We start from the raw sequence: 11,195 nt of genomic DNA, 5'->3' as shown, positions 1-11,195 counted from the left end.
GAAACAGAAAACCTGAAGTGTTCAGTCGAGCTTCACTGCAACTCCAGTCTGAAACCTGCTGCCTTATATAATGACTATTTTTTGACTGTCAGAAGTGGCCTCGTTCCCACACACACACTCACACACACACACACACACACACACACACACACACACACACACACACACACACACACACACAACACACACACACACACAACCAGACAGTTGGTATTATCAGGAGAGAAGGACCAGCCCTGCCGAGACTGCACAAATCTCCCATCTCACATTTGTATTTATGTGTGTGTGTGTGTGTGTGTGTGTGTGTGTGTGTGTGTGTGTGCGTGCGTGCGTGCGTGTGTGTGTGTGTGTGTGTGTGTGTGTGTGTGTGTGTGTGTGTGTGGCTCCCAGGCTCCGTGGGAAAGCTCCAGCAGCAGAAGAGGAGGAGGAGGAGGAGGAGGAGAAGGAGGAGGAGGAGGACGCACCGGTCATCAGTCCAGCCTGCAGCCGACTCAGGGGCCACCTGCCCCGGACTATTTACCGGACTCACACCGCTGCACAGACAACTCCCGGAGAAATTATTTTTTTCTAAACGGTTTTTTTTTTCAGATTTTGGCTGAAAACTTGTTTCATGTGCGACTTTGTATTTCGGGAGGGATCAATAACTTTTGCAAGACGACAACTGGATCGGAACCGGAACGTGAACTTCTAACAAACTTTTGGATTAAATCAACAGTTTCCTGCAATATTCCTCATAACTGATCAATATCCCAGTTTTATTTGATTGATTTCCATCTGGAATTTCCCTGAAATAATCCTGCGTTGCGGACCGATTAGTATTGATTACATGATCGATTATCTTCCCTCCTGCAGGACTCATTAAACATTCATTCTCTAAAAATACATCGCAGGTATCGATCAGGGCTGTTTTGTGGGTTTTTTTATTCGGATTTGGGAGAATTTTGAAGCCGAAGCTCCGCGTCTCTTCCCGGGGACACTCACCCAGCCCTCCCCGACGTCCCATCGCCATGAAGCGGCCGTGTGAGGACAGCAGCTCGGCGGAGAGCGACATGGAGGAGACCATCGATGTGGGCAGTGAGAACATGTATCCAGGGTGAGAGCAACATCTCACGAGTTTTCTTAATGAAAATTAAAAACCTTCAGAAGCTGATGATTGAATTTATCTATAATAATCATTTATATCTCATTTTTTATTTTGTTGTTTTTGAACTTTAATTTCTGGTTATCTCGGCAAAAAACAGACCTTTAATCTGAATATGTTTCATGGTATTTCAAAGTAATCGTATTATAACTTAATTTTTACACAGTGATTTAATATTGTAATTAAAGGCTTTTAAAATCAGGTTTTAGTGCTAAAGTGCTAAAGACTTTGTCTTTGAAGACCTTTTTTTGTATCAATAAAACAGTTGAATAAAGTAGAAAAGTATTAATCTTCCTAAAGTTTAGCACCAATTTGAAATATTCTTTTCATCATTAGTCAATCTGAGGATTATTTTCTTGAATCATTAATCAATCATTTGGTTCCTTAAATGTCAGAAAATATTTTCAACCACCTCAAAGTCTTCAGATGTTTTGTTTTGTCAAAAAGTTACTAAGAACTAAGAGTTAAAGTTTCCCATTAGACTGTAAAAAAAGAGGGTAAAAAATAAAATGAACTTGATGCACATTGAAAGGTCAGCACTGCATCTTAAGCTCCTTATTACTGATGATCATATTTTCAATACATTTCTAACGTATTTTTTTACAATAAAAGTAGTTTTTATGGATTCATTTATTAATAAGTGACCGAATGGAGAAGTTTATTCAACATTAAAAAGTAAAAGTTTGAATAGTGTCATATTGTCCTTTCAAAGTAAAATTGAGAATTCTGCAGTAAAATATTTATTATTCATGATTTTGTAAATACAAATTCAACAAAGCAACATGTAATTGTTGTGGCTGTGACTTAAACTACTTTACATGCAATTAGACATTGTTTTTTAATGTAAAAATTGTACAAAACTTATTACGAAAGAAGTACGTTGAAGATAAAACTGTCAGGTAAATGTCGTGCAGGAAAAAGTGTCATTATTAACTTTGAAAAGAGGTGAAATTAAAGTTTAAAGCTACATAAAATGGAAACATTGAGGTTAAACTTGTACAGAACTTGAGTAAATGTTCTTTCCATCTGATGCATTAATGTTTGAGCAGCATTTTATGGTAAATGTGAAGCTGATTTAAACTATTTTATAAAACATTTGTGGAGTTTAATCTATAAATATGCACCTTAAGTTTACTTAAGTTATTTCTTTCCACTTTCAGTATAAAATTGAACCATTTAATCTTCTTGGATCGATTTATTGAAACAAATCCATTAAAAAAAAAGATGCTGAAAATGGATGCCATGTTTAAAATAACAAAGAAAGAAAAAGACACATTAATAAACGATGAAATGTTCCATAAATTAAATATAAATGGCCATTAAAACACCAAAATGAATACCTGATGTTATATAACCACTTTTTTGCTGCAACACTTCAAAACTTTACTCCACTTTTAATATCCTGAATAAATGAATTGAACAGTTTCCGTGTTTACATTTTTTCAGGCACATGAAGACGTCCTTTATAAGATGCGGATCACCGACGACGACCACTCAAGTGATGGCGAGGAAGAAACGCAGAGGGGTACTCTGGGCTACTGTGAATATCAATAAAGAAATATCATGGTGGTGTCAAACCTCAGGAATCACAGCGGTCTTTTTGCTGTTTTGTTTTACGTGTCAGATTATCGAGAAGAGACGCAGAGACAGGATCAACAGCAGCCTGTCGGAGTTACGGAGACTCGTCCCAACGGCGTTCGAGAAGCAGGTGAACGTCTGTTTTGTTTCTGGACGACGAACACTGAAGCAGAATCAACACCTTCATAAAACATCCCTTTTCTTCTCGCCTCTGCTTTTTAATCTTCCCCTCGGGATAATCTCTCCACCTGTCTGATGAACGACTGGAGTCACCTGTCTGAGGCTTATTCACCCCGCTGACTCATTAATCTCACACAAAGACGGAGAAACAGGAAATACCAGACGAAATAATAACAAAGGAGGTTTACAATTGAATTGTGTTGGAACACAGAGTACAAACGTGAGACTTCGGGAGGTTTGAATTCAAAACTATCTTCAGAGTTAAAGAGAAATTGAAGGCGTCCGTTGTGTTTTTTTGTTTTGGCTTAAATGAACCTTTTTCAGTGTCACAGCGTCTTCAGACACTTCATTGAACTAAACCAAAAAAAAAAAAAAAAAAAAGTTTCACCTGAAATGTCTGCTGCAAAAAGAGTCGATAGAGTCACACGTTGAAAACTGGGCGAAAAAAAAGATGTCTTTTAATCAATATAGGAAAATGCTTTAACTAGAATTAGTGCGAAGTTTAACAAGTGTCCCGCTCTGACGTCATCAGGGTTCGGCCAAACTGGAGAAGGCAGAAATCCTCCAGATGACTGTGGACCATCTGAAGATGCTGCAGGTCACAGGAGGGAAAGGTAACCGGAGCTCAGCTGACCTCGTCGTATCCAACACATCAACTACTGACAACCGCAACCTGAATCTGAAGTGCTGCTTCTGAAGAGCAGGATTAGTTTTAGTTTGGATTTGGGTTATGTTTATGATGAAGTCAGGCTGACGTTGGGGTTAGATCCTGGTTAGGTTTAAATTAGAGGTTGGTATGGGTAGAGTTAGGTTCAGGTTTAAGTTAGGTTTATTCTAAGATTAGGATCAATTTTAGTTTTGGTTTGGGTTGTGGTTTATGTTAAAGTTAGGCTAAGATTAGGGTTAGATAATGGTTAGCTAAAGGTTCAATTTAAATTAGAGGGGTTAGGTTTATGTTAGGCTGAGATTAAGGTTAGAGTGAGATTAAAGTTAGATTAGGTTTAGAAGACAGTTCAGATTTCGGTTGGGTTAGGACAGGTTCTGATTTAGGTTATGGTTAAAGTTAGGATAAGGTTGGGGTTAAACACAGGTTAGGTCTAAGTTAAAGGGGTGGTAAAGTTAGGTTTAGGTTTAAATTGAGGTTCGATTTAAATTTTGGTTTCAGTTAAGTTTCCAGTGAAAGTTAAGACTAGGTTAAATTTAGGGTTTAGATTGGGTTAAATCTCCAGAAAATGAATGTAAGTCAATGTGGTGTCCTCTGAAGTGATGGAAACCGGACTCTGTGTGTGTGTGTGTGTGTGTGTGTGTGTGTGTGTGTGTGTGTGTGTGTGTGTGTGTGTGTGTGTGTGTGTGGGAGGGAGGTGGTGAGTCCATGGGAAAACGCTGCAGGGATAAAAGCACCACTTGACCCTGAGCAGCGCTGTTTGCTTTCATAAAGCAGGAGGGAGGAGGGGGTGGGTGGGGGGGGGGACTGATAGGGAGGGGGGCGGGGGGGGGGGGGGGGGGGGGGGGTTCTGCGCGATGCGTTCACAGTCGGTCTCTCTGCAGCATTTGTTTGGGTTCAGCAGCAGTCGTGCGTGAAGTTTAGAGTTTCTTCTTCGGCACACTGAAGGAAACTGGGTTCTCAAATTTACAGAAGAATCTGAATGCAAATATTTTTCTTATCTTATTAAACTTGTAACAGCTGGACAGATGTTTCCTCCGGGTTTGACATTTTGCCTCCAAGAATTAGGCCCTTTGGTTGCTATGATACCGAATATCCACAGATGTTAATTCACGAGTTGAAAGGAACGAACCCGGCGCTCTCTGTGGGTCCTCCTCCTCCTCCTCCTCCTCCTCCTCCTCCTCCTCCTCCTAACACTTCTTCTTCTGTGGTGGCAGGTTTCTTCGACGCCCACGCTCTGGCCCTGGACTTCCTGTCTCTGGGTTTCCGGGAGTGTGTGACGGAAGTGTCTCGCTACCTGAGCGCCGTGGAGTGCGTGGACTCCGGCGACCCGCTCCGGTCCCGCCTCCTCTCCCACCTCACATCCTGCTCCTCCCAACGCGCCGCCACCGCCGTGACGGCCGCCCCCCACCCCCCCCCCACCACCACCACCACCAGCAGCAGCCCCACCCTCTGCCCCCCCCCGCTGCACCCCCATCACTGGGCTGCCGCCGTGGCTGCGCTGCGTCCTCTGCCGTACGGACTGAGCGCGCTCCCTCTCTCTCCGGACGCCGGAGGAGGCGGCGCCCCCCAAAGGTTGGCGGAGCTGTCGCAGCGCGGCGTGGCCTCCGCCTTCCCCTCCCACCCAGACTCCTCTTCCTCCTCCTCTTCGTCCTCGTCTCTCGTGCTCCCCGCCTCCCTCCTCTCCCTCTCGGCGTCGTTTCCCATCGCCCTCCACGGAGGTTTCCCCATCCTCCCTCCCTCCTCCTCCATCACCTCCACCGCTGCCGCCACCAGTCCTCCCATCTCCTCCTCCTCCTCCTCCTCCTCCCAGACTCCTCACGGCGGCAGCAGTAAACCCTACCGGCCGTGGGGCACCGAGGTCGGAGCCTTCTGACCGCGTCGCTGCTCACTAACTTCTGACAGTTTAACAGCCTGGACGTGTTTCATTTAAAGGCTCGAACAGCCGACCCGAACACCTGCTCCTCCTCACCCGGTACCTTCGGGATGTTTGGTGACTCGTTTCCACCTGCTGCTTTCACAAAGTGACCCGAGAACAGAAACGTGAGGTTTCATATGTTGGTTTTCTTTTCGAGTTTACAGAGTTTAAACGTCTTCCAGCTGCTCAGAAATGAGATTTATTTCCACTTGAATGAACGTGACACTGCTTTACTACCTTGATGAGTCAGGTGATATTTTATGTTTTATTATTATTTGAACTCCATCCCACTCACACCATCCTGCAGACCCACTAAAGCACCGGACGTGGATTAATCCGTCGATTAATAGTCCCCAACGAATGCTCCATTTCTTCCCGTTTGTCTGTTTTAGGGAGCGACAGCGCTTTTAATATAAATTAAAACTCTGTATTTGTGAGGTATTTTTTAAACTAAAGTGATAAACCAAAGTTTGCTTGTAATAATCACTCCGACATGTTTAACCCGACATTTGTCGTTTCCACGTTTCACAGAGAATCTATGAATTGAGAACACTGATATTTGATCATATTAAACCCTTTTTCTTCTTCTTTTTTTTTTTACATGTAAACTTTCACTGAAGTTCCCGCCAAATATCTGTGATGCTCTGTGTGCCTTTGTAAAAAAAAATAAAGACGACTAAACGGTGTTGCTGCTGTAACAAAGAGAACGGTTGTTCATGGTGGTGTTCTTGTTGCTCATTCACTTTATCTATCAAAATGACCACAAGAAGATAAAATATTGGTCAAATAAAAAGAACAAAAGATAACAGAGACTCACAGAATTAGCAGAAACAGCAACACAGAGTAGAAATGTCCAGAAAAAGTTGCATAATGGTGTAAATCAAAAACATGGGGACCACAAGTCGCCGCAAAGACACAAAATGACTAAAAATGGCACAAAAATCACCATGGAGACTCAAAGTGACCAGAATCATAGAATTACCAGAAACAGACACACAATATCCAGAAAGAAACGCAAGATGACCAGAAACTGGTGTAAACCAAAAACACAGGCACCAAAAGCCGCCGCAGAGTCACAAAATGCCCAAAGACACACAAAAAATGCACAAAAGACCCCGAAAATTACCACAGAGACTCAAAATGAGCACAAAGAAACACAACGACGACAACAAAGGGACAAAAAAAAAAAACAACCACACGAGAGAGACAACAATACAGAGAGAAGCCAAACAAACAAAACACAACGTGTTCATCACGTCATGTGATCTTCCTCGGAAAAGTTTGTCTTTCACTTATTTTGGGGCTTAAAAAACTGCGACAAATTTCAGAAAAGTGACTTAACAGACTCATCAGGAAGATCGTGGGACGCGAGTGAAAGATCCAGAAAACCATGTTTTCTGGACACGATTAACAAAAATACTTTTTACCTAAAATTCCTGTGCGTAAGGAGGCCGAGCGGACGCGTTAATCCTCCTCCATCTTGCCTCCCGCCTTCATCCTGCGCTCGATTTACACGCTGAAATCACTGGTGCACCCGTTAAATCCTCCCAGAGAGGAGAGCGGCGTCACTTCCAGCCGAATGGAGGATTAGAGGCTGACAGGCCTGGGAACGAATCCGCCACCGGTCAGCCGACACAGTTCTCACGCCGGGACGCCGCTTTGAAGTGACCGGCGGTAAAAATTAGGTGACGCGAGCCGGTCGGAGGCTTCACACGGAGTCACGGACAAAAGATTCGGCCTGGCGGGTTCAAGGACAAATATCAACACGTTTTCTTTTACATGATGCTTCAATTATTTTGCATTCAAACTGTTCCACTGTCCTCATTATTTATGATTACTATTGTTTACACAGCGTACGTTGTTTATAAGATTTGATTATCACCTTTATAAATGGTATAAAATGTTTGTGAGATGAACAGATTCACAGGATCAGCAGACTTTTCATTTTCAGCTTTTTCTTTTTATTATATTTTCATAGAAAAATTCTGCAGCACCAGAAAAAGCAAAGGTTTGTGTTTGGATACGAGGACGTCTCTACGGGGTCAGTAAGGACACCATGTTGTTGGGACTCAGGATCTCGATCCAGTACCCGTCGGGATCCTGAACGAAGGCCAGGTCCTTCATTTTACCTGCGAGGTGGAAAAACGTGTCGTAGTGAGCGTTCGTCTTCAGGAGAACGTCTCCATGTTCTTTCACAGGATATTTAACAACTGAAGATAAAGTTTTAGCCCCGAAATTTAAATGCCTGATGACTTTTCTGGGGCCTCAATCTGATTTATGTCTGAAGCTCAAACCTGCAGACGTCCCGCTGACTGTGAGCGCCACCTGCTGGTGGAAAACTAACAGTCTGACGTGACGCAGCAGAACATAAAGAATTCAAATCTTAACTTGGTCTTTTAAATCATCCAGACTGCTTTTAACGTCTTTCGCTTTTCTTTTTATTTTAAGTGATTTGAATTTAATTGCGCTGCTGATCGAGACACAGATAGTTTATACTAGAAGTCAGGAGGTCCGGTGAGGTTTTAACTCACCTGAGTCCGGTTTCTTCAGAAACGTCACTTTCTGCTCTTCCAATAGTTTGCAGGCAGCGTTGACGTCAGGAACGGCGATGCCGATGTGACCTGCAGCGAGACCAGACACACGTTTTATTTCCATCTCAGACATTCAGACATCAAATCAAAGGTTCTGAACATTGAAATTATTTAGAAACACACATTTAGTCTGTTTTACATAAAAATTAAAAAGAAAAAACTCCAATAAAGCTAATTTTAACTTTTTCTCGTTCACTTTCTGTAAATTCTTTGATCGATCTTCGTTAAAACTTTCTCACCGAATCCTCGCGGTTCGTTGTTGCCGCTGTGGTACGACAGGTTTTCATCGGACTCGGAGCCCCAGTTACTGACGAACACACGTTACACACCACAAAACAATCAGAAGATGCAAGCAGGTGTTGGAGATTTATTTTGTTGTGAAATTGTCAAAAAAAACTGGTTGTTAATTTGAATTTTTGATGTGCTGAAAAAAAAAAAAGGTGAAGCTCTCTTATGGCCAAAAGTATGTGGACGCTTGAGACCTGAAATGACCGGTGTCGAAATGGATGAGTGGAGCAAAAAAATGTGTGTGTGTGTGTGTGTGTGTGTGAAACTCCTCACTGCGTGAGCTCTAAAGTGGCCCGGCGGGAGAAAGTCCACGCCGTCCTCTCCCTGACGTCCCCCGGGATGTCCGCCTTGTCCTCGTAACCCAGGAAGTAGAAGCTGAACCGCATCGAGGGGAAGTCGATCTTCTGCAGCAACCTGGGAACCACAGCAGAACCCGGCGGGTTAAAAGGGTTCCTGAGGAGAACCACGGGGAGTTCTGGGTGTTCGGAGCGGTTCTGGTCCGGGCGGAGGACTCACGTCATGCCCAGGATTCGGGTGTAGAAGTCCAGAGATCGAGCCGGGTCTTTGACCCTCAGCATCGTCTGCTGCATCATGAAGTCCTGCGAAGACGGAAAACAGAAAACACACCGAGCGCCGTTGAAAACCATTAAATCAGCAGTTTTCAGCCTCTTTTAGCTCCTTTCAGCCGGAGAGAGACGTTCTTGTTTTTGTGCGGAGGTGGAGGAGGACACCAAAACAGAGCTGAAAGGAGAGTGAATGTTAGAGGATGCAAACTCGACTCCGCTGTGAGTTTGAACGGATTAAGATAAATTTAACAGTTGCATACTTCCTGTATCCCTTTCAAATTAAAAGCAACAGTTTCAAATTAAAAACCTTCTAGCGTTGCATGCACGTTACATACAGACATATACAAAGTATTGACCTTGTGTATTGTAAGGTGTCGAAGCAACAACAGTGTTGTAACACTTGTTGATTGTATTTGTTTTATTGTTATGATTATGATTATTATTGGGGCAAAAACAAAGGCGGTATAAAGGTGAAATTTTAAAAGATTTTTTTTTTAGCTGGAATCCAGCTGATGGAAGTAGTTTTGAGTTCAAATAAAGTTTGTTTTTTCCAAATCTGGCAAAAAATAAGTAGATAAAAATAATACAATTCTTTTTTTTTTTTTAAAGAGAAAATAATGTGACACCTTTAATTAAATAAAGTAATTTCATCCGTTGTTTGTATGAAAAAAAATCTGTGTCCTTCATACACATTATTTTAATAAACTGAATTTCATCTTTCCACCGAGTGTATAAGAACTCAGACAATAATGTGAAGATCACCGATGAAATCCAGATGTTACAACAGTTTTACATCTAATACTTGTGACAGTAACATAAAAGTTTACTCAAATTACAAAATGACTTTTTCACACTTTGCTGTAGATTACACCTTTACAATCAGTTTCAGGTAAATCAGCTGTGCCTCTGCAGTTCTTATCCTGAATCTGCTGCTTTACATCCTGAACTTCCTGAACTTAACGAACTGTCTGCCTGCAGGCGTCAGCAGGTCTGAAGTTGCAGCCAACAGGTTGGACTGCATTTCAGCTCCACCGGCCGGCGCCTACCTTCTACCTTCTACCTTCTACCTGAGGACTCAGATCCAACGCGAAACAGAAGACCACCTTGGTGAGGGCGTGTCCCTCGGCGCAGGCAGCAGACGCAGCGTCGTCCGACACCCCTTGACCCTCCATGACCTCCACTGGACCTCCACACGCTCCTCTGCTGCTGCCTTCAGGGGCTGCTCGGGAACACGGCGAACTGACGCTTCCTGGTGCCTCGAGGACTTCGGCTGCTGTTGTCAAAGGAGGCGGTGCCTAAAAAAAAACACCTTTCCACCAGTAAAAAAAACAAATAAAGTAGAAGAAATGGCAGTCTTGATGAAGATAAGTTACGTTTCTGTTATAAAAAGTCAAACTATTTATATTACTATAAAAAATACAGAGAAACAAAAAAAACTGATTTCGTGATTGAACATTTTGAAGTCAATATTTAAATGTTTATGTAATATTCAGACGTTTTCTTTCGATTTCTTAATGTTCTGTGATATTAAACTGATATCTTTGGGTTTTTTGACATCATTCAGTCCAAACAACTGATTGATGGAAGAAACAGAAAATATCGTATCAACAGTGATAATTTGTGGAAATATAAATATATAAACATTCAAAGTTGAAGAAAGTCCAACATGTTGTCAGAGGAGACGAGTTAAAGGAGCTGCAGCTTCTCTGAAAACACTTCAAACATTCCTGCATGTTTGTATGCAGCTGCAGGTCTGAACACGCAACACGCAACATGCAACACACACACACACACACACACAGTTGTTGTTTTTTTTAAGTAAAACCTTTTGAGCTTTTTGATTTCAAATTTTGTCTTAGGAAACACTTCATGTTTTAAATCACAATTTTGACTTTTTATCTTTTTTTACCTAAATATTTGACTAAGTTAGAATTATTTTTTTTAAACTTTTATCCAAGTTTGATTGTTTTTATCACAATCTTGAACAATTCTTCTAATAATTTTGAGTTTTTTTCTCTGAATTTTGGACTAATTCATACAAATGTTTTTACTTTCATCGCATAATTACATTTTATTATTTTTTTTAATCACAATTTTGACATAATTCTTCAAATAGTTTTGACTTCTCTCTTATTGATCTTCTGACTACTAATAATGTCCGACAGCCGAACAAAGCTCCGCTCGACTCGTCCGATTCTCTGAAGGAGAAAAGCAGAAAATATGACGTGACGGAAGAAAATATCAAAACTCATTTCCATAAAAACAGAAA

The 11,195-nt window shown here is 41.9% G+C and overlaps 2 protein-coding genes across 3 annotated transcripts; one reads left to right on the top strand and one right to left on the bottom strand.

Moving 5' to 3' along the window:
- Positions 1 to 428: 428 nt before the first annotated feature.
- Positions 429 to 6,188, top strand: hey2 (hes-related family bHLH transcription factor with YRPW motif 2). 2 transcript variants are annotated; one of them, XM_069172597.1, is made up of 5 exons: positions 429 to 1,093; positions 2,588 to 2,666; positions 2,766 to 2,849; positions 3,432 to 3,513; positions 4,781 to 6,188. In XM_069172597.1, the coding sequence occupies exons 1-5, from the start codon at positions 1,008 to 1,010 to the stop codon at positions 5,437 to 5,439; spliced, it is 990 nt and encodes a 329-aa protein (XP_069028698.1). In that variant the 5' UTR covers positions 429 to 1,007; the 3' UTR covers positions 5,440 to 6,188. The 2 variants fall into 2 exon arrangements, with proteins under 2 accessions (XP_069028698.1, XP_069028697.1); XM_069172596.1 differs by having other exon boundaries at positions 2,588 to 2,849.
- Positions 6,189 to 7,435: 1,247 nt separating this feature from the next.
- LOC138212256 (lactoylglutathione lyase-like) lies at positions 7,436 to 10,207 on the bottom strand. The gene is made up of 6 exons (XM_069172559.1): positions 10,030 to 10,207; positions 8,877 to 8,959; positions 8,634 to 8,774; positions 8,312 to 8,379; positions 8,013 to 8,102; positions 7,436 to 7,610 (listed from the first exon to the last, which is right to left on the bottom strand). Exons 1-6 carry the CDS (start codon positions 10,096 to 10,098, stop codon positions 7,516 to 7,518), a joined length of 546 nt encoding a protein of 181 aa, XP_069028660.1. The 5' UTR covers positions 10,099 to 10,207; the 3' UTR covers positions 7,436 to 7,515.
- Between the last annotated feature and the right edge of the window lie 988 nt (positions 10,208 to 11,195).

Source organism: Embiotoca jacksoni, unplaced genomic scaffold, assembly GCF_022577435.1.
Source record: "Embiotoca jacksoni isolate LCO1_2020_lvr unplaced genomic scaffold, fEmbJac1.0.p SCAF_54, whole genome shotgun sequence".
Taxonomy (NCBI): Eukaryota; Metazoa; Chordata; class Actinopteri; family Embiotocidae; genus Embiotoca; species Embiotoca jacksoni.
The sequence above is the reverse complement of the archived record's forward strand: the minus strand, read 5'-3'. Positions and strand labels throughout refer to the sequence as shown.